Source organism: Chrysemys picta, chromosome 14 (assembly GCF_011386835.1).
Source record: "Chrysemys picta bellii isolate R12L10 chromosome 14, ASM1138683v2, whole genome shotgun sequence".
In the NCBI taxonomy this organism is placed as follows: Eukaryota; Metazoa; Chordata; order Testudines; family Emydidae; genus Chrysemys; species Chrysemys picta.
In genome coordinates, this window is record NC_088804.1 from 2360970 (window position 1) to 2383663 (window position 22694).

Below are 22694 nucleotides of genomic sequence, written 5' to 3' on the forward strand. Positions count from 1 at the left end.
GACGGGTCAGCGGCTCCCCCGGACTCGCAGCAGGCTTGGAAAACGTAACTGACCGTTACAAAGCTAGCCTCTTCCAGTGAGGGACCAGGGCAAAGATCTCACACGCGCTTCCAAGGGCTGCTGCTGGGTGAGCAGCACTGCTCCCAGTGCTGCCTGGGGGACAGGAGGAGATGGGGTCTGAAGGTACAGACCTGGCTCAGAGCTAGCAGGGCGGGTTATGGCCTGGGGGCAGCGCACGAATGTATGAGCACCGAGAGGGTAAATGAGCCATGGCTGGAACAGCAGCTCCCTGTCCTAGAGGCTGGCAGCTGTAAATGAAATAAAGCAACTGACGGGAGCAGGCTGCCTGGGCATCTCTCACAGCAAGGGTGCCTCGGGGAACGTGCATTTGTTACAGGGCAACACGCCCTGAGCACCCACCAGAGGCCGGCCCGTGAGAGGTGCTGAGCACCCCCAATGGCTCAGGCCCCAGTGGTCGAAGGGAGTGTGGCGGAGCTGGTACAATTGGGCTATTCAGGAGAGTTGGCTGCATCACCTGGTGAGTGCTTACTCGAAAGTGACGTCAGAGGGGCGTGGAGAAGAGCACCAGAGGAGGATGGTGCTCAGCCCAAGGCACTGAGACGGGGGAAGTGCTACCATCAATGACACCTGTGGACAACACTACACGGGGTAGGGCCGAAATAGTGCAGAGGGATTGAGAGGGGTTAGAAACACAAGTAGGAAATAGAGGCCAGTCTGGGCCAGTGCAGTCCAATCCCCGGTGAGGGGACAGGCTGATGTACGGGCAGTGACTGTGGGCAGAGGCAGATTTGCAATGTGCTCAGGGTAACATCAAAACCCAGTGCAGGGGCATCGCCGCCCGGGAGCAGGGAGGCGACAGTCTGAAAGTACGGGACACCGGTGAGGCTGCTCTGAGAATACTGGCCTCAGTCGCACCACCAGGCAATCCCAAAGAGCTAAGCAGCCAGGAAAGGGGAGTGAGGGAGGAGGCAAGGTGAAGGATCAACCATCACTGTAAAGTCACTGACCAGAGCTGTGAGTGGGAGGGCACGAGAGGCATTTCTACAGCGGGGACCCACTCCTGTCAACGGGATTCTTTCCGCCGGCTCTGAATCAGGCCCCGCGACAGTAGAGGAGTTCGTGGGCTGGCTGAGGGGGCACTGCAGAGAGGGAGGGCATGAGATGGAGCAAAGGAAAAACAAACTGCGAAATGGTCTCTATGGGGAGAGGTGGAAATTCCATTGCTTGGGTCATCTAGAACTGGGCAGCGCAAAGCCCAGGAGAATGGACCGCAGGGAACAATTCTGCCCTGGCTGCTGGCATGGACTAGCCTTTCCCAGCGCTGTCTGCGAGGGTGTGTTCTCGTGGGACCATCCACTGGCCCCACGGCAGCCCATGCTATATAATGAGGCCTTCAGACCCAAGGGCAATACCAATGCTCCCAAAGAGGGAATTCCCTAGCGAAAACGCAGGGGCAGCTCTTGGGGAGGTACAGGTAACGCTACAGAAAGGCAGCTGATTTCCGCCGAAGCGCCTGCTTCCTGCTGACGCGCTTATGGGAATCAGGCATCCGGAAAGATCAGCCTTGGGGAACATTCAAGCAACCACCGCCAGGGCCTGCCTCCCCCTGGGCACACAGCAAAGGAGGGAAGAGTAGCCCCTGCTGCTCCCTGCCCCTCCAGCTCTGCAGCAGATCATCAGCTCATGAGAAGTCAGGGTTGCCCAACCTCTCCCCAGCCACAGGCCATGCTGCCAACGTGCCAGGAGGCTGAGGGCTGAACCTACATGATCTCAGCAGGACCATGGCTGTGCTGCCATATGAGAGAGGAGGCCAGCCATCGGAGGCAGGTAGCTAGCAGGATGACCTGCTGTTGCTCTAAGGACTCAGGAAAATCCTGGGCACATACAGGGGTTAGCCAAAGACGTGACACCACAGCAGACAGGTCTAGATGGGCTCCAGGACAGAGATCTGACTAGTCACTTCTAGTTGCTGGTCCTAGGCCGATCAAACGTGTGTTTCCTAAGCGTCATATGCAGAACAGCATTCGCCATTCTACACAGGGGCACCTGAGCCCCTTCCCGTAGTGCATCGAGCAACATGACTATGAGTGGTCCCATGTTCGTTCACCCAGCCTGTGCCTGGGGCAGGTGTTGACAGGGCCAATTCAATCAGGGTGGATGTAGTCCACTCCCAATAGTAGATAAGGAGGTGTCAATTCCAGGAGAGGCAAAGCTGCTTCTGTAATGAGCCAGCCACTCCCAGTCCCTATTCAAACCCAGATTAATGGTGTTAAATTTGCAAATGATCATTAGGACTGGGAGTGACTGGTTCATTACAGAGTGGGGGAGGGATAGCTCAGTGGTTTGAGCATTGGCCTGCTAAACCCAGCGTTATGAGCTCAATCCTTGAGGGAGCCATTTAGGGAACTGGGGTAAAAATCTGTCTGGGGATTGGTCTTGCTTTGAGCAGGGGCTTGGACTAGATGACCCCCTGAGGTCCCTTCCAATCCTGATATTCTATGACCGCCTCATTTATTATTGGGAGTGGACTACATCCACCCTGATTGAATTGGCCCTGTCAACACTGGTTCTCCACTTGTGAAGTAACTCCCTGCTCTCCATGTCAGTATATAATGCCTGCTTCTGTAACTTTCACTCTATGCATCTGAAGAAGTGAGGGTTTTTACCCACGAAAGCTTATGCCCAAATAAATCTGTTAGTCTTTGAGGTGCCACCGGACTCCTTGTTGTTTTTGTAGATACAGACTAACACGGCTACCCCCTGATACATAGCTCCCCTGGCTCCTCTGCTCCGATGCCCACTCCCTCTGCCCACAGAAGTCTTCCATTCACCTTTTGCTCTTGGCCCCTGTGGCCTTTCAAGGCAAGCCTGTAGGCTGGCACCCTCCTTGTCAATATCAGCACATGGCATTGCAGATTTTCACAGGGCAAAGTTGCGAGACAACCTCTTAATTTGTGCCCACAGGTCATAGAGTCATTGAATCATAGAATATCAGGGTTGGAAGAGACCTCAGGAGGTCATCTAGTCCCACCCCCTGCTCAAAGCAGGACCAATCCCCATCTAACTCATCCCAGCCAGGACTTTGTCAAGCCGGGCCTTAAAAACCTCTAAGGAAGGAGCTTCCACCACCTCCCTAGGTAATTCATGCCCATAACAAACCACACACGTAAAAGGCAGCACTCAGCTATCCACCTGGATGCCTGCCATTAGCAGCTGCAAAACACAATTATTTGTGCTTGCAAAATGAGAGGATATTGCTGAAAATCAGGGCAGCTGCATTACAACAAAGCAAGATTCTGGAGTCCTAGTAGATTCTCAAACTGCCCCTCGATTCTCTAAATAAAGAGCTCACAGGAATTCTCCTCTAACAAGCCCTGCTTCAAGCCACATATCACCTCACTCACCTGGAGCCGCTAGCCCTGTATGTTAAACACAGGCGTGACCCCCAGGCCCCTCAGTGGCCAAGGGCACACCAGGCCTGACCCAGTCATTGCCCAGCGCACTGTCGTCATCAACTATACCTAAAAGGTGGCATGTAAAGTCTCATACACAGACTGGTGACACGCTGGTCCTGATAATCCCTGCGCAATGTATGGGCAGGCTGCGTACAAAGAGTTAGAGATGCAGGCTGGGAATATGTTCAGAAAGCCCAACTCGCCCTAGACAAAAGGAAGGGGGATTTACTTGTCTGACCAGCTTGATCACAGAGAACAATGAAAGGTACATTCACATAGAAGGTAAACAAAGCGAGCAAGTAGGGGAGAGGACTGCTTAATGATCATGACAGGGGCTGGAGTCTGCACCCCAAGAAGCCGTCCTGGCTCTTGAAACAGAGACAATGGGGTAATAGGAGCCGGGGCAAAGGGACGTTCAAGTCATTCATCTCCTGAGGGAACAAAGAAACCAGTCCTTGGAGTCTGTGAGAGCTGAGTTCTGGCTGGAAAAGCCCGTCACACTGGAGAATGCTGACAACTTGGGGTAAGGAAGAAACAATGTTAGGCAAAGCTACATCTTACTGAATTCAGTTTTAGACCCTAGAAAGCGTGTTGTTCTGTTTTGTTTGTAACCCTTTCGTAGCCAGAAATCACTTCCTTCTAGGGTCTCTGTTAACACACGTGTTCGTTTGATTACACGCCATCTCCAGGCTGAGCATGGAACTCCAGCTGAGCTACCAAGCTGGTGTGTGCACTGGCTCTTTGGAGGCAGCGAGCTTGGGATTAGCTCTGTGAGTGTGTGACAAAGCAGGGAGTTTTCTTGTTTCCAATGGTTTGCATGCAGAGGGCGTGGGACTCAGTTTCCCTGGGTGTTACTGGTTTAACGAGGTGGTGGGAGAGGGCGTTTGTTGTTACAGAGGGCCAGCAAACCGCCTGGAGAATGGATACCCCAGCAACTGGTGACCTGGTGACTGGGAGGCCCCACTTGGGAGTCACAGCTGGTTCTGGCCAGTGGGAGGACAATGGGCTGTGGAGGGAGGACCCCGGTGACCTGACCAGCCGGTTCCAGCCAGAGGGAAAACAAAGGGTGGAGGAGAGGAGAGGAGACCCAGGCAGCCTGTTTACCTGGGACAGAAGACAAAGGACAGAGGCAGGACTTGGGGGATGGTGATATCAGATGCCCAGCTGGGAGGCAGGGGTTCTGGGCTGGGAGCAGAGAGCAGCCAGAGTCCCCCTGGAGGCTGGAGAGACCTAGATGTGCTGTGCTGAGGGAGGCCAGGCCTGAGGGCCCGGAGAGTTTCCTGTGCTGGGCTCAGATGCTCAATAAACCCTCCTGTTTTACGCTGGCTGAGTCTCACTCCAGTCTCAGGATGGGGGTTGCATTATTCCCTCTGGGTGTGGAGGCCCCGGAGGCCCACGGCGAGAGACAGGCGTGCTGAAGGCTCAGAGAGGTGCGGCTCCAGGAGGTGGAGAGGCCTACGGCTTAAGCCCTGAGAGAGAGTGGACCCCCAAGAAGAGCTGTTGCACTGAAGGGGGTTCCTCCCAGGGACCGTACGGAGCTGAGAGAGACCACAAGTCCTGTGAGTCCGTGACAGAATGTCCAGTCAGAGGGACAGGCCACTGCAGGGGAGTCAGTTTGGGGGGCACTTGGGACCGGAGGGGCTGTTGGGGTCACCCTGCAAAGAGTGCCCAGGCTGGTGGAAGCCAAGGTGACACCATTGTGCTGTGAGCATGCTGCTGGTGGTGGGGCTCTGAGCCAAAGCTTCCCCGTGCAGATACCCAGGGCTCCAGGGCAGGTGGTGACGCAGCCCCCCACTGGGCTGGGTGAACCCTCAAAGCCTCACAACCAGCCATCAGGATTATTCGTTCCATGGCAAACGCTTTACCCACTCTCTGCATTAGATGAGGTCCCAAAAGCTGCTGCTGTATCAGTTCTACAAACAGTTCTGCTGTATCAACATCCCCATCTGCTAACATGCCACGGGTTTGCCATGGAGCGACTGCTCTGTCAAATAACCTACTATCTGAAGCAGTGAGTTCATGGCTGCCTGGAACACACCATGCTCTGGGAGATTTCCTGCTCAGTTAACGGGCTCGTCTCAGAAGGGTCTCAGACCAGAAAGGATCACTAGATTATTTTGCCAGCTGGAGCAGTTGTCACACTGCTGGCACATCCCTTCCTCAGTTTCCCCACACTTTTGTTTTCACAAATGGTGAATGGGCGGGTTATGCTTGTGCACTGAGAAGAGAGTACGCTGTAGCAAACAGCTACCCCTACACTGCATGTGACCATGTCACAATGACAGATGGCACAGAACTCACTGCTTGCCGGCCATCTCAGCTAAGGAGAATCACCACTAGCTGTTGGCAGTGGAGGGCCTATGTCACACAGCTGTTGTTCCGATTGCATCCAGTAGAAGGCAGCGGTGTACTCTCACACATGCCAGGCCATTGCAGTACTCTGAGCACGTCGCCAGTCGGCTGTAGTTTAATTCTAACAGTGGGATGGGAAGGGTTCGGCATGCTGGTGCTCTTTGCTTATTGGGGGCCCATTCCCCTCATGTCAATGGGGGGGGTCAGCAATAAGGCTGGGGGGGGCTGGGTTCCGAGCAGCACCTTCCTGCAATGCTGACTCTTCACCTGTAGGTGAGGAACACTTAGTGGGGCAGGACGAAGGGTGGGGGAAGGGTACGTGTGTGTCTCTCTCTCCTCTCACCTGCTTCTTCTTCCCATCGGACGACAGGACTTTGGTGACCCCGATCCGGTGCAGCATCACATGGACGCGCTGCTCAAAGGAGCTGGGGATCTCCCCGTCGCTCTTCTCCAAGTGCCGCCTCTGAAGGGCAAACGGGACAAACCCGGGGACATGCTCAGGTGGCTCTTTACAGTCCCCAGGGCCCCCCACCCCCGTTGTGCTGGGCAGCCGCCGCCTTTGAGCCCTCCCAGCTATGGGCTGCAGAACGGCAGAGCCGTGGGGGGGCCTGGCTATGCAATGCTATCTTGGCAGGCTGTCCTGCGAGTAGCAGCACTGCCGGGGTTCCCCATGGTGCTGCATGCTGCGGCTCTGCCCCATGTGCCATGTCCGCCCCCGACCGCTGCATGGCCTTGTGCCTTGCCCCCTACCCCCCACGGCAGCCTTCTGCAAGGCCTGCTCCAGGGTTCCTCCCCCAGCCAGAACCAGGCCCCTTTATCACACTCAGCCCCTTCCACCTGGGTACAAGGGTCAACGGGAGGGGAACGTACCCCAGGGGGTGAAGCAAGGTCCATCCCTCCCCTCACGTTGCCCAGGCTGAGGGCAGGTTTGCCAAGAGACACGCCTGCCCCATGGCAGTAACTGATGGCACCAGGCGAGTCTGGCTTGGGACACGGTGTTTGTACATCACTGCTGTGCGACAAGCCCCCCTTGGACAGGGTGACCAGACAGCTAGTGTGAAAAATCAGGACAGGGGGTGGGGGGTAACTGGCGCCTATAAGACAAAGCCCCAAACATCGGGACTGTCCCTATAAAACCGGGACATCTGGTCACCCTCCCCTGGGCGCTCCCTCTGGCGCGTTTGCCTAAGATCAGTTCCCCCACCCAGCTGTATCACAGCAGCTAGTCCCAGTCCTTGGCTGCTTCGGGCTCTTTCTGGTCCTCTGTCGCTGGGGTAGGCCTCAAATTCCCCCAATCATCCCCCAGGCAGGAACAACCAGGGACATGGGCAGGAGCAGGGAGGGGCCCAACAACAACAGACCCCACAGTGCTGGATTGGTTGGGGCCATCTGTGCCCCCAAAGTCCCCTGCCGCTTCCCCAGGAATGGAGCAGGGAGTCAGCCCCATGTCTACGCCCGAGCCCATCTGCAGTGCAGACACCAGCCAGGACTGGCTAGGTCAGGCCAGGACTTGGGGCCTGATCCAAACTAGCCTGGGGTCAATGGGAGTCGTCCCACGGATCCCTGCGAACCCCGGATCACTCTTAGGGTGCCCCTGGTTGGAGACACCAGCCTGGGGGGCCTGGCAGTCTGAGAGCTAGAGAACCGGCCTCCATGAACAGTCCCTTTTATATTCGCTGCAGCCCAGGTCGGTCTCCTCTCTGCCAGGGGGGTACAAACCTCACACATCACAGAGCTTCCAGATTCCCGCTCTCTGCTGCGCTGTTACTGTAGCAAAGCACCTGCTACAGCCGGGATGACCTGGGCCCCTACACTCAGGACACCCCTGAACTGGGGCAAGTGCCAGGAGCACAGGCTCCCGGCGCTAGGAGGGAGCAGTGGGGAAAGAGGGCTGTTACCTTTTCATGTTTCACTCCTAAGGCCTCTTCGTCCTCGCCACACAGGAGTATGAGTGACTGTGACTTGCCCTCTCGGGAGTACTTGGGCCTGACCCTGTGGGCGGCATCGGGGGTCTGGCTGGGCTCTGCATTGGCCCTGGGCTCCACGGCAAGCCCACCCTCTTCGGATTTGCTCAGCGCCTTCCCAGGCTCCCCTGCCTTACTGGGAGGCTTTGAAATGTCACTGCGCGTGGACTTCCTGCCCTCTGGCTCCTTCTCACACTTCCAGCCCCTGCTGGACTTCGGCTTCTTCAATGCAAAGAAGTTCCCTATTTTCTTTTTGAAAGTCCGGGTGCCAGACGGCGCGAGGGGGGCTGAGCCAGGAGAGATCCCCCGGGGGGCTGGGCTGGAGCAAGAAGAGGAAGCCAGGAAAAGAGTTAGCACAGGTGCTGATCAGAGACATGAACTGAGAGCAGGTACCAGAACCACTGTGCCCCCAATGCCAAGAACTGCGCCAGGCCCCTCTCTGCTGTGAGCCTGCAGCCTGGGGAGCCAGCCCCCAGGGAAGGGGCAGGAGAGGAACGGCTCCACGGCAGAGGGGACACACCATCCTCTTGGAAAGGCAGTTGGCTCGGTGGCCTCTTGGCTGTTTCCTTATCTTTGAACTTCCCCCTGACTGCTGGGATTAGAAAAACCAGTGGGGGAGGCATGGTGGAGCGCAGCCTAGCCCGTCCTCGCCCTCGCAAGGTGCCCAGCAGGCAGCAGGATGGGAGGCTCTGGGAAGGGGCTGGGAGATGGGGGTTGGCACGGCAGGATCCCCACCTGGGAGATGCATTGCAGACACACTTGGCTGCACATTTCACCGTCTCCCCTCCGGGAGCTTCGGCCGTAGAGGTGCAGCCGCCTCTCACTCTGGACTGTAGCTAGCCAGGCCGGGGTCCTGCGCTCAGCTCCTGTGCTAACCTTGCCCCAGCCCGGCCCTCAGCCGCTCCCCGGGGCCCCACCGCGCCACAGTCTCACACCAATCAGCCAGGATTTCTGCCCAAGCAAGTCAGTAACTGAGGTAAATGAAGGTGTTTCATCCCCAGTAGGTCAGGCGGCTTCGAGAGGCGTGGCTAGTCCCAGAACCACCCTGGCTGCTGCTTCCCAGGCCCGGCCTGAGGCAGGGATTAGCAATCCTGACACCACCGTTCCCTCCCCCGGCCTCCTGCGAGGTGCAGCAGCTCACCTACGCCATAGGTGCTGCCAGGTTACAGGACAGCTTTCAATCAAGGCGGGGGCAGAGGGAAGTGGAGAACCAGGAGCTGTAACTGACTGTAGCAGCCCTGGGTGGAGATCCAGGCTGCACCAGTGACAGCCCCAGCGTCCTGGCTCAACCTGCCCTGGGACGCACGCTCAGCGGTATCCTCCTCTCCTGGCCGGGAGCACGGAGTGGACTTCCCAAGGCCTCCCACTTGGGCAGGCGTGATGGCAATTTTCCTCCATGGCTGACAGGGTCCAAGAGTGTAGAGATGGCCACGCCCCCTAGAGGCCATCAGTAAATAAGAGTGTGTCTAGGCGGCACGTGGAGGTAGGCCGAGGTGGTCGCACCATGCCAGCTTTACTCCAGCTAGTAGCAGACACAGGACTGGAAAGCGGGTTCTACCATGTCTTTACATACCCTCGGGCGCAAGGACCGACAGCTGGTTCTGTAAGAACACCACCAGCTTCCCTCCGGGCACCGCCACTTTCAGCGCCGCTGTTTGTGATGAGTGCCCGTATCTCAGAAGACATCCTCCTCTCCTTCCTCTGCACAGTCTGCTAGGTACAGCCCAGGCCCTTTAAAATTCCCTCTTTCCTGCAGTAACACTGAGCTCCTGGTGGACAGGTGCACTCTTCCCCCAGCATGGGGACAGGACAACAGCTGAAAACCTAACTACTGCTACTTACAAGGGCTGGTAAAGCCCCTGGGCAGCCAGGCTGCGTGCGGCTCTCCTCCTTACTACGAATGGGTCGTGCATTTCAGAGCCGGGCTTCTGCCAAGTTCAGGGGTTGTCTCGATCAGGGAGCACCTCCGGCTCCCGGTGCGGCAGGCATGCAAGCAGGATGCCCGAGTAGAGTTTTACACAGAGACCGGGGGGGGGCAGGGCATCAACAGGGCTCACTACCGCTAGCTGGGTGGAAAGCCCAAGTGACAAGCTGCAGGGAAATACAAATCAACACAACGGCAGGGAAGAGAGTCCTGCTCAGCGGCAGGCTGCTTGCGGGAGGGGTGACAGAGCGAGGGTCAATGAGGAAAAAAGAGACTGGAGAAGGATAAGAAAGGAGAGAAAATCCGGCTCAATTTTGACTCCTCCTATGTGGGGGGGAGGAAGAGGGGGCAGAGTTTTGTTTGCGAACACACCTGAGCTAAGCCCTGCACAGGCCATGCTGCTGGTTTCGAAGGTGTGCCCCTAGCGCTGCTCAGTGCTTCCTGCCGGCTCAGCCCCAGAGCCTGGCAGCCCCGTTGTGGAGGTGGAAATGGATGCCGGGAGTGAGCTGCCCGAGGACACACAGCGAGTCTGGGAGGACGACCCAGACGTTTTGGGCTTCCAGGTCCCAACTGACTGCAGTCACTCACTCTGCCCTTGCACACTGATTTCCTCCCAACGGGCCACGGGCTTGGAAGAGCTAGTTTCAAATCCCAGCGCCCAGCCTGGTGAATCAGCCGACCTCGCCTCACTTCTCAAAGGCCGCATTCTGCCCGGGACCCCAAAGGGAGATGCCGACTAGCTGCAGAGCCCACTACAGTCATTGTTAAGTCTAATGGTGTGAACCCCAGTGTCCTGGGCTCATCCCAGTTCAGGGAATTGCATTCTGACATCCTAAATGCCCCCTTGCACTTTCAGTTGGACTTGGTGGGCCAGGTCCTCAGCTGGCATCAGATGGTAGAACACCACTGAAATCAGACCAGCTAAAGATCTGAACCAGATTCTTACTCAGTCCCTGATCAAAACTGCTGTGTACCGTTGCTGTGTGCTGTTAAACAGTTGTGTGTTGCACCCAAGACATGAGTGCATTTCTGCAGTGGGTGAAATGATCCCTATAACATCCTACACTCGACACAGGTGTTGTGTTGTGAGAATTTGCTAATATGTCCACTCAGAGTCCTAGAGGAACAGTGTTTAAAAGCATTAATGACTATTAATTAGTAGTGACCTGAATTTCAAACCATGCAAGGTAATGTTACCCCAAGAAATGACTGAGGATGATTCCCCAGTTTATGCTTCACTAGCTTGTAAGCCAGGCACCTCTTGATGCTAACTGGCACGTGGCCTACGGGTTACAGGAATCCCCTGGGCTTGGTATGCGCATTCTAGTTCAGAGAATGCCACGTGAGGGCTCTGAAAGCCAGGGTCACACAAGTCATCAATACTGTTGTGAAATGCACGTACAGCTGTCGTGTAAGGAGTTGTGTATAGATACTGACAATTCCATTCTTACAGCCTGCATCTAGGGACTGGTCACTGGCAAAGGTGAAAAGCCGGTTTGCTGTCAGACAAGAGCTGTTTGTCCATCTATCTGTTTACATGTAAATTGAGCAGTGTCTGGTTCACAAGGAGCAGCCACTGGCATTCTAAGCTAATAAAGAGCAGAGGGGACTTTATAAGGAAAGTAGCAGGAAGAGATCGACAGTGGGGCAGGATGGGGGAGAGGAACCCTGTATTGATGTAAATATCAAAGGCTTGTTTTGGCCTATTTTGGGGGGGCAAAGAGGACACCCTGGAATTAGGGTGACCAGACATCCCGATTTTATCGGGACTGTCCCGATATTTCCTTGTTTGTCCCACGTCCCGACCAACGTTAGGTCGGGACACTGGACAAACAAGCAAATACTCCGGAGCCCGGAAGTGCTCGCGTGTTGTCCCCCCCCCCCCGCCCGACTCCACCCCTCCTTCCCCCATTGGCTCCCTCCCCGAATCCCCGCCTCTTCCCCAGGCTCGCCCTTCCTCTTGTTTTCACTATAACTAGATCAAAGAGCTGTGTGTTTAGCTAAGGAGGTCCCTCGTCCAGTTTTGGCCTGGACAGACCTCTGTTGGGGTGGTTTTTCCCCCGTCTGGTACTGGGACAAACCAGATGTGGCTTTGTCTGGTAGCGAACGGAGGATGCCCTTTATAAGAGCACGCCGCTTTGCCCCCTCCGTGACCCCAATTCTCCAGTGTTCTGGGAACATGCGCGTGGCCACCTTATGTTTAGCAGAGCTGTGTTCTAAGGCGTAACTATTGGAACAGCAGGTGATTCTGTGTGTGGTCAGTGGATCAGGGACTGGAGGACTGGAGGCTGAGGCCTCGTGGGTTGGTACGTGTGTATCACGGCCTGTACACAGACAGCGAGGCCCGCGGAGGCCCAGAAGGCAGGGCTGGTGTTGCCAGAGAGCTGAGAGTGGGAAGCGGCACAGTAGCAGCGACAGTACTGAATACACTTCGTTTACTTACGGCGGTTCCTCTTGGATCAGCTTCTTCGTAAAGAACTCCTCTAGCCCTTCATCCACGCAAGTAATGCTTCTGTCCTCGTCATTCTCAGACGGGGCGGGCTGGACCTACGAGCAAGCGCCACAGTCAGAAGAGCGCAGTGCTGCAGAAGCAGGGAAAAGAGGAGGCGAGAGGCGGGGGAAAGCTGAATTCAGGGGGAGCGATCCCAGGAGAAAGTGACAAATCACTCCCGGACGTTCCTACTGATGCAACTGCTTTTTAATGGCACACGCACATACACCTGTGTATACATTTGCTGTTGAATAATAATAAAATAGCAGTAACAGCAACACCACCTAGCTCTTACCTAGCCCTCGTCATCAGCAGATCTCAAAGCTCTTTATAAAGGAGGGCAACATTATCCCTGTTTCACAGAGGGGGAAACTGAGGCCCAGAGACTTGCCCAAGGTCTCTCAGCAGGCCAGTGGCAGAGCCGGGAATATAACCCTGGTCTCCTGAATCCCAGGACAGCGCTCTATCCACTAGCACGCTGGTTCTCAGCCAGGGCTGTGTGTACTGCTGGGGGGTACATCAGCTCATCTAGAGATTTGCCTAGTTTGTCAACAGGCGATATAAAAAGCACCAGCGAAGTCAGTTCAGACTAAACTGTCATACAGACAATGGCTTGTTTCTACTGCTCTATAGACTATACACTGACATGTAAGTACAATTCCACTGGATTTATTTTTGCCTGATATGGTACAAGGAGAAAGTCAGCGATTTGTCAGTACATTCTGCTGTGACACTTCTGTATTTTTATGTCTGATTTTGGAATCACGTCATTTTTAAGTGAGGTAAAACTTGGGGTACACAAATCAGCCCCCTGAAAGGAGTACGGTGGTCTGGAAAGGTCGAGAGCCCCTGCACTAGCTCACATGGCCTCCCTTCAGTGCCACATGGCCGTGCATCAGAAGGGACATAAAAAACCCCACTCCAGAATAAGATCCCAAGCCAAGCGCTGCTTCCAGCATCGAAACAGTTTCTCCCCTGTTACAGAGCGCACAGCTGCAGACCTGACAGTCCCTTCAAACCCTCCACAGCACCTCCCGGCTGTTCTCAAACAACCCTGCCTGCAGGCTCAGAGACATACACCCAGCCTGGCCAGGCTGGGGCGATGTCTAGCTGCCATGGTGTACTTTGCATCGGCGTGTTTTCTTCTGCGCCTTTCCAAGAGCTTGTGCTTGAAGCCAAAGCCTGTGTTGTGTCAAAGCTTCCCCTGCCATTATTCTGCAGCGTTTCCAGCTGCTCGGCACTAGGTCTGAAAATTGCCCCTGTGTTGCTTTTAGAACTTGGCTGCCCGTTAGCTCATGCTTGGTGACGTTACCAATTAGAGATTGCACCCGGTTCCAGGGTGATGGCCAAAAGCAGCCCAGTCTTCCTCTTCCCAGCAACAGCCTTGGGGCACGTGTCCCAAGTGCCACGTTTCAGTGCTTTCCCCTGGACAGCAGGAGCCCGCACGTGTTTCATTTCACTTTCGACTTAATGGAAAAGCTCCGGGATGAGGGCCCAGGTTTTAACACCCTACGAAAACACCCCACCGAATACAGATTGCGAATATGGCGAAAATTCTAGGCCAAAACTGGGTGACGTCAGAGCTGTGAGGAGTCAGATCATTCGTAGGCCTTATTGTCTCCAATTTCTGGTCAGCGAACCCAGCCATCCCGCACTCTGAGTACTTGCCCTGGTTCTGGATTGCTCTCCTCAGATCATTTGCCAGTGTTTTGCCCCAAAACGTCCTACACAGCTGGGGTTGGAGGAAGGAATTTCATCATTTCCTTTAGGAGACTATTCCACGGGCTATGGGTCTAGGATAGTTATCTTAGGTGCATGTACACGAACGCAAGAAGCCTGGGAAACAAGCAGGAAGAATTGGAAGTCCTGGCACAGTCAAAGAACTATGATGTGACTTGAATAACAGAAACTTGGTGGGGCAGTTCACATGACTGGAGCACTGTCATGGATGGGTATAAACTATTCAAGGACTGGTACAGGAGGAAAGATGGAGGAGTTGCATTGTATGTAAGAGAACACTATGAGTGTTCAGAGCTCCAGTTTGAAACTAGAGAAAATCCTGTTAAGAGTCTTTGGGTTAAGTTTAGAGCAGGGGTCGGCAACGTTTGGCACGCGGCTCGCCAGGGTAAGCACCCTAGCGGGCCGGGCCAGTTTATTTACCTGCTGATGCGGCAGGTTTGGCCGATCGCGGCCCCCACTGGGAAGCCACGCCCAGCACATCCCTCGGCCCACGCCGCTTCCTGCCGCCCCCATTGGCCCGGGACGGCGAACCGCGGCGAGTGGGGGCCGCGATCGGCCAAACCTGCTGCGTCAGCAGGAAAATAAACTGGCCCAGCCCACTAGGGTGCTTACCTTGGTGAGCTGCGTGCCGAACGTTGCCGACCCCTGGTTTAGAGGCAAGAGCGACAAGGGTGATGTTGTGGTGGGCGTGTGCTATAGACCACTGGATCAGAAGGTTGAGGTAGACGAGGCTTTCTTCGGACAACTAACTGAAGTTTCCAGATCACAGGCCCCTGGTTCTAATGGGGGACTTCAATGACCCTGACATCTGCTGGGAGAGCATTCCAGCACTGCACAGACAATCCAGGAAGTTTTTGGACAGTGTTGGGGACAAATTCCTGGTACAAGGGCTGGAGGAACCAACTAGGGGCCATGCTCCTCTTGACCTGCTGCTTACAAACAGGGAGGAATTGGTAGGGGAAGTAGAAGTGGGTGGCAACCTAGGCAGCAGTGACCATGAGATGGTTGAGTTCAGGATCCTCACAAAAGGAAGAAAGGAGAGTAGCAAAATATGGACCCTGTACTTCAGAAAAGTAGACTTAGACTCCCTTAGGGAACTGATGGGCAGGAGCCCCTGGGCGGCTAATATGAGGGGAAAGGAGTCCAGGAGAGCTGGCTGTATTTTAAAGAAGCCTTTCTGAGGGCACAGGAACAAACCATCCCGAAGTGCAGAAAGAATAGCAAAGATGGCAGACGACCAGCTTGGCTTAACAGTGAAATCTTCGGTGATCTTAAACTCAAACAGGAAGCTTACGAGAAGCGGAAATTTGGACAGATGACTAGGGAGGAGTATAAAAATATTGCTAGAGCTTGCAGGGGTGTAATCAGGAAGCCCAAGGCACAACTGGACTTGCAGCTAGCAAGGGATGTGAAGGGTAACAAAAAGGGTTTCTACAGGTATGTTAGCAACAAGAAGAAGCTCAGAGAAAGTGGGGGCCCCTTACTGAATGGTGGAGGCAACATAGTGACAGATGATGTGGAAAAAACTGAAGTACTCAATGCTTTTTTTGGCCTTGGTCTTCACTGACAAGGTCAGCTCCCACCCTGCTGCACTGGGCAGCACAGTATGGGGAGGAGGTGAGCAGCCCTCAGTGGTGAAAGAACAAGTTAAGGACTATTTAGAAAAGCTGGACATGCACTAGTCCATGGGTCCAGATCTAGTGCATCCGAGGGTGCTGAGGGAGTTGGCTGATGTGATTGCAGAGCCATTGGCCATTATCTTTGAAAATTCGTGGCAATCAGGGGAGGTCCCGGATGACTGGAAAAAAGCAAATGTAGTGCCCATCTTTAAAAAAGGGAAGAAAGAGAACCGGGGGAATGACAGACCGGTCAGCCTCACTGCAGTCCCTGGCAAAATCATGGAGCAGGTCCTCAAGGAATCTATTTTGAAGCACTTGGAGGAGAGGAAGGAGATCACGAACAGTCAACATGGATTCACCAGGGGCAAGTCATGCCTGACCAACCTGATTGCCTTCTATGAGGAGATAACTGGCACTGTGGAGATGGGGAAAACGATGGATGTGATACATCTTGACTTTAGCAAAGCTTTTGATACGGTCTCCCACAGTATTCTTGCCAGCTAGTTAAAGAAGTATGGGCTGGATGAATGGACTACAAGGTGGATAGAAAGCTGGCTAGATCGTCGGGCTCAACAGGTAGTGATCAATGGCTCGATGTCTAGTTGGCAGCCAGTATCAAGTGGAGTGCCCCAGGGGTCAGTCCTGGGGCCGGTTTTGTTCAACATCTTCATTAATGTCTGGATGATGGGATTAATTCGTGGATGACACTAAACTGGGGGGAGAGGTAGATAAGCTGGAGGGTAGGGATAGGGTCCAGAGTGACCTAGACAAATTGGAGGATTGGGCCAAAAGAAATCTGATGAGGTTCAACAAGGACAAGTGCAGAGTCCTGCACTTAGGACGGAAGAATCCCATGCAGTGCTACAGGCTGGGGACCGACTGGCTAAGCAGCAGTTCTGCAGAAAAGGACCTGTGGATTACAGTGGACGAGAAGCTGGATATGAGTCAGCAGCGTGCCCTTGTTGGCAAGAAGGCCAACGGCATTTTGGGCTGCATTAGAAGGAGCACTGCCAGCAGATCTAGGGAAGTGATAATTCCCCTCCACTCGGCACTGGTGAGGCCATACCTGGAGTATTGGGTCCAGTTTTGGGGCCCCAACTACAGAAGGGATGTGGACAAATTGGAGAGAGTCCAGCAGAGGGCAACGAAAATTATTAGGGGGCTGGGGCACATGACTTACGAGGAGAGGCTGAGGGAACTGGGGTTATTTAGTCTACAGAAGAGAAGAGTGAGGGGGGATTTGATAGCTGCTTTCAACTACCTGAAGGGGGGTTCCACAGAGGATGAATCTAGACTGTTCTCAGTGGTGGCAGATGACAGAACAAGGAGCAATGGTCTCAAGTTGCAGTGGGGGAGGTCTAGGTTGGATATTAGGAAACACTATTTCACTAGGAGGGTGGTGAAGCACTGGAATGGGTTCCCTAGGGAGTTGGTGGAATCTCCTTCCTTAGAGGCTTGACAAAGCCCTGGCTGGGATGATTTAGTTGGGGATTGGTCCTACTTTGAGCAGGGGGTTGGACTAGATGACCTCCTGAATTCCCTTCCAACCCTGATATTCTATGATTCTATGATCCTGCCCCCCTGGAAACACCACCACTCCTGTGTGTGGGAGCAGGCCCCTGCTGGCCAGCTGCTAGCCCAGATCTCCTGCCCAAGCTTCTTCACCTCCTCACCTCCTCAGTGTCCGGCCCTTTCACTGCTCTCCTCACACGCTGCTCCAGTGCCTGCACCTCCCACCCCCTCTCTATCTTTACTGCATGGCAGAGCCCAGACCCGAGCATCGTGTCCCAAATGTGTCAGTCACCCAACAGCCTGGGACGAGACCCGCTATCTTGCTAACAGGCCTGGGTCCACCCCCAAACCACACTCCCCTCACATGTGCACGTCTCATTGGCTGGCTGCTCCCCCCACTGTCTGTCACCCCATGGCCATGGGTTCCCCCAGACAAATGCCACTTGTTTTCCCAGGTCCAATTTGCTATTCCCTACTCCTGTGTCAGATCCCACTGGTCTCTCTCTAGGGTTTCTCTGCCCTTCCTGCTCGTCACACTTATCCCCCTCCCCCCACCCCCCATGCAGCATCACCCGCTAAAGTGAGGAATGGGCTGATTCTTCCTTCCAGAGCGTTAACAAGTATGACCAATCAGAAAGGCCTTGTCCCCTGGGGGCTCCCCCAGCTAAACACACGGGGGCATTGGCCTGGGCCATCCAGGAGCTCCTTTTCAATCCCCAGGGTCGTGTTCACATCCAAGTCCAACCATGTGCTTTGGAGAGGAAGCCTTTGATTGACATGAGTGATACCAAAGACCGGGCCCCCTGGGGAACCCCGGGGTGCTTGGGCTATTCCCCGGCGGGAAGCCTAGGATGGCCACTGCCAACCCAGGGCGTGTTTGTGTCATACCCAAGGAGGTGTCTAAAGGCATGCGCCCACGGGCACAGGAATGCCTGCAGCACACACAGCTCTCCAGGGAGTCGCTTTCTATGGGCTGTTTTCCTAGGCTAGGGAGCATTTTGCATGGCAGACAAGAGCCCTCACCCAGCAGGATGTGTGCACTCAGAGGATAATCACTTCCGTTTCTCAGAATGGGCCCTGTAGCGGGGTGGTCACCTGCTCCTGCCCTGGGAGGGGGCTGGGGCTGCGAGCTAAAGGCTCGCTGATTGGGGAAGCAGCCGCAGCTGGGCCACGCCCCAGTCAGACTGCAGCTGGCCCTATACAAGCCAGTGAAGCCAGTAGTTGATAGTCTCTCTCTAGCTTGCTGAGGGAGAAGGGCCTGGCTGCTGGGAGCTAGAGAAGGTACCTAAAGTGGAGCAAGGCTGGGGAAGGCCAGAGGAGCTGGGGAGCTCCAGCCTGGAAACCCCCCAGGTTGCAGGCCTTGTTAAAGGCCGGAAAGGGTACTGGGGTTGCAGAGGGGGCGGCCCATGGGTCGGCAGAGGCAGCAGGTCCAACCTCCCCTTGCCGGTGATGAGTGGCACTTACACTGCAGTCTGCCCCAGTGAACGGGGGCTAGATCGAGACTGGCAGTAGCCATAGTCTGAGGTGGGGCTAGAGGGTTGGGGGTCCCCTGGGGAGGGGAGACCCAGATCCGTGGGGGTATTGCCAGGGGGCAGCACCCCGGCCTGAAAGGGGCACCGCGGTCCAGGAGGGACTCGGGCCCAGCGGCAAGCAGGACATCGGCCTGCAGAGGGTGCTCCGGAGGCTGGAAATGCTAATTCCCTGGACGACCAGCAGGAGGTGCCATGCTGGTGAGTCCCGCCCCGTGACAGACCCCTCTGATTCCCCCACTGAACACAGTCTCTGCTCTTGCAGAAGGTCTCTATGGCTTAGCAGTTTGAGCACCAAGGCCACGGCTCCAGCTGGGAGGGCAGGGGCTAGAAACCAGCCAAGTAACTGCCTCCCAAAGTGAGGGAGATTCATAGATTCATAGATTATAGGACTGGAAGGGACCTCGAGAGGTCATCGAGTCCAGTCCCCTGCCCGCATGGCAGGACCAAATACTGTCTAGACCATCCCTGATAGACATTTATCTAACCTACTCTTAAATATCTCCAGAGACGGAGATTCCACAACCTCCCTAGGCAATTTGTTCCAGTGTTTAACCACCCTGACAGTTAGGAACTTTTTCCTAATGTCCAACCTAGACCTCCCTTGCTGCAGTTTAAACCCATTGTTTCTGGTTCTATCCTAGAGCATCCAACTCTAGCTCACCTCCCGGGTGGTGGAGTAGAGATTAGTGAGTGGAACGTTTCCTGTAGGAGACATCAACGAGCAAGTGATGCTCCGTTATTGAGGGATGCAGACCTCAGCCAGCACCTGCTTCCAGAGACAGGGAGCGGACAGGAGCTTTGCAAGGAACTAAAAAGGCAGGGGGAGGCCAAGCCTGGCATGCAGGACCCTGTATCCTCCTGCCCTGTCATAGAGCCGGTCGGGTAACTCCTGCCAGCAGTGAGGCCACCGTGCCCCAATTCGCACGCAGTCACCCAGCCAGCAGGTGTGTAACACTACATGTTGCCTAGGCAGAAGAGGCATTAGCCAGACAGACAGCTAACTGTTGGGGTGTAACATAAAGCAGGGCAGGAAAGCTATGTGATCTTAACCCCCCGTGCAACCCCCTCCTGCTGGGCCAGCACACCTCATGCTCATTTTGCACACTCACTGAATGCCAACATGGTACAACAACAGCGCTGTCCAACCAAGGCTATGGCCAAAGCACTAGTACCATGAGCCCAATGGGCAACTTACATCACCATTCACAGCCCCACCCACTTTGGCCCAGGAGAACTGCACCGTCTTCCCCTAGATCTGGGTGCGGCCTGCTGAGTGCCTCAGTTTCCCCAGCTGAAGATGGGGTTAGTCACATCGGGTTACCCAACTCCCAGGAAGGCTCCAGGGATGAACTAGTTACTGTGTGTAAGGCCCTTTGGAAAGAAAATGTAAAAGCACCAAGTGCAAAGTGTTATCATCCTAATTCTATAAGTTTAGTCCTACCGCCAGGGCCGTGGAATGGAACACTGCCCCCCCAGCCCCCTCCCCGACTGCTAGGAGGGCCAGGGACTCCCTGGGGTGCAGTCAGACACAGAACAGCTGCTAGCTTGTAATGATCCCAGCTAAACACCTGGAAGGGCTCTCATCCTCCCACACTTCCTCCTCCCCACTCACCTCCGCAGCCCGCCCTGGGAGAATTCTAGCGTTTATGGAGGGCTGGAGTTACTGAGCGCTAAAATGGGATCTGTTGCCTTGTGAACCAAATGCTCCCATCTGGGGACTTTCCACGGCTCCGTCAAAAGCCACAGGAGCCCCTCCCCCCTCCACCCCAGTCTAAACGCAATACACAAAGGGAGGAATGGGCTACGAAGCCCCTTCTAATGGGGTTACTTACAGGAGGTGGCAAAAGCTTTAAGCACAGTCCTATCTTCTCCGAGCCAGCTGCTCCTGTTCCACCGTGCAGACGCACAGGCCTCCCAGGAGGCAGGACTTTCGCAGAGCTCTCCCCATGGGCCTGCGTGGAGTAGTCAGGATTCCTTCCCAGCACTGTCTGCAGATCCAAACTGCCCCAGAGTCTGGCTCTGGGGGTCTGGCTCATGTCCTTCCCTAGTTCTAGGTCAGTTAACTCAGACGTTTTGTCCCATCAATGCCACGAATTAAAAAGTACTTTCAAATTACAGCAGCCCTGCAGCACTCCCGAGCCCTGCAAGCTCACAGGAGAGCCGAGCGTTGGCTGGGACAGAGCCAACATTTTCATTTTTCTTCCTACTGGGCCAAACTTGGGCTTGCAGGACACGGTAATGAGGTCTCACCCAGGGTCTCTCCTTCTTCGCTGCTAAGTGTTTGCCACAGAGTGGGTCTTCTGAAGCAGGCCCGCACCCCTGCCAGCCACCGCTCTGCATCCAGAGGTGATTAATGCTCCTTGGGATGCTCCGTCTCCAACTCAGCAAAGCACTTAAGCAGGTGTATAAACCTGACTACGCACCTGCAAAAGCTGACCTTTGGGCTATAGCCCATAAAGCGACCTGGGCCTGGCTCCCGCTGGAGTGCGCTACCTACAACCAGCCCGAGGCACCTGAGCAACGGCCATGGGGCACAAAGGTGCCCTTAACACGCTGGGGTTCTCTGTGAACCGTTTCAGGCCTGTCTGAGCTGCCCCGTGCCAAAGGCACCATGCAGAGAACCTGGCTAATGAGCAGCAGCTGCAGAGCAAGGAGGGCGCGGCACAACAAAACCAGACGTTGCAAGGGGCAGACGCTGAAGTGCTTCGTCCGGACCAAGGCAAGGGTGGGCAGCTTGGGAAAGGACAAAGAAAGTTCGGTCAAGTCCCTAGCACACTGGGACAAGCTGCAGTGACTCCGTTAGAAGGGTGCCTACAGCTCCAAGGGCAGACCTTGGCCCGCCGTCTCCAGGGGACAGACAGAAACAAGATCCATCAGCGCTAGGTATTCTCATCAGTCCAACCCCAGGCCGGTCCCGTGAGTTGCACAGGGTCGATGGCTTGCAGTTGACAAGCACAAGGCTATTTCTTCTTTGCTGGCATTTAAATCCATACCAGCTTTTCATTCCACCATTATTTATGCCTCTGGAGAGCGGTGCCAGTGTTAAGCATCCACTTGCACATCACATCCATCAGAGACGGCCCTAGCCGAATGCTCAGGCAATATTCTAACCCATAAGGACTCTCTCCTGCCTGGAGCGGACTAGAAAACCCTGCAGTCCAAAGGCAGTGCCATGACGGTCCCTTGGGCCTGTCCCTGTCTGTAGGAGCAACTCGCTGCTAGACCAGGCAGCATGGGAGGGAACTCATCCTCTTTCGTGTGGAGGAGATGTGTCAAGCTGATCACCGTCATACTCCGCAGCTGTGCAGGCCTGGGGCCTGACTGTACCGCTAGTATAGCTTGCTAGTTAGTGAGACAGTGGAACCAGGCCAGCAGCTTCCCATGCACCCCCCGTGGCCTGGGGTCATCCTAGAGGCAGCCGGCCTCCTTTTCCCCTCTTGGACTTTTCAAATAAAACTTCCCTCCAGGTTTTTTCTTGGGCAAAAATACCCCTTCTTGGGGCCTGGGCTTATCAATATAAAATAAACCATCAAAACCCTCCACTCCCCAAACCAAGTCTAGTCCTAAGGCCCCCCAACCCAAGCTTTCTCTTTCTCCTCCCAGGCCTTCCTGGCTGGGGCCTCTGCAGGCTCTCCCCTGGGTCAGGGTCTCTCGCAGGCCTCCCTGCCTAGGGCAACTCCCCTGGTCTCAGGTCTTCCCCGCAGGAGCCGTTCCTCACACTGCAGACTCGACCAGAGCTTCTGGAGCATCGCCCGTTGTGCAGCCCCCTGTTGCCCTTTCTAGAGCCACCCCAGTGGTCCCTCACTCTGTAATCAGGGCTGGCAAGCCCCAGCCCCCTAAGGGGTGAGCCCCGGTACAGGCAGCAGGTCCCGGATGCTGTGCACATGCCAGGTCTGAGCCCAGTGAAATCTCGGGGGAACGCTCCAGGGGAGGTTCCTGGGTCTCGGTGGTGCAGAGAGAAAGAAGAGACCCGAAAGAGCCTTTCCTCTTTGGAGGCTGGAGCTTGCCCGGCTCTCACCGACACGAGGAACTGTGTCTCTGGGAAGAGGCCGTTAAGACTTCTATCATCTCAGGCTCAATAAGG

At 55.2% G+C, this 22694-nt stretch overlaps 1 protein-coding gene across 2 annotated transcripts in view; it reads right to left on the minus strand.

Moving 5' to 3' along the window:
- Positions 1 to 22694, minus strand: part of CARMIL2 (capping protein regulator and myosin 1 linker 2) — a 124592-nt gene that overhangs the window by 16696 nt on the left and 85202 nt on the right. For both annotated transcript variants that reach the window (XM_065567782.1, XM_065567781.1), the window contains exons 32-34: positions 12160 to 12263; positions 7727 to 8111; positions 6172 to 6291 (exon numbers count right to left, since the gene is read on the minus strand). In XM_065567782.1, coding sequence (XP_065423854.1) covers positions 6172 to 6291; positions 7727 to 8111; positions 12160 to 12263 — 609 coding nt within the window. The remainder of the gene's footprint in view (positions 1 to 6171; positions 6292 to 7726; positions 8112 to 12159; positions 12264 to 22694) is intronic.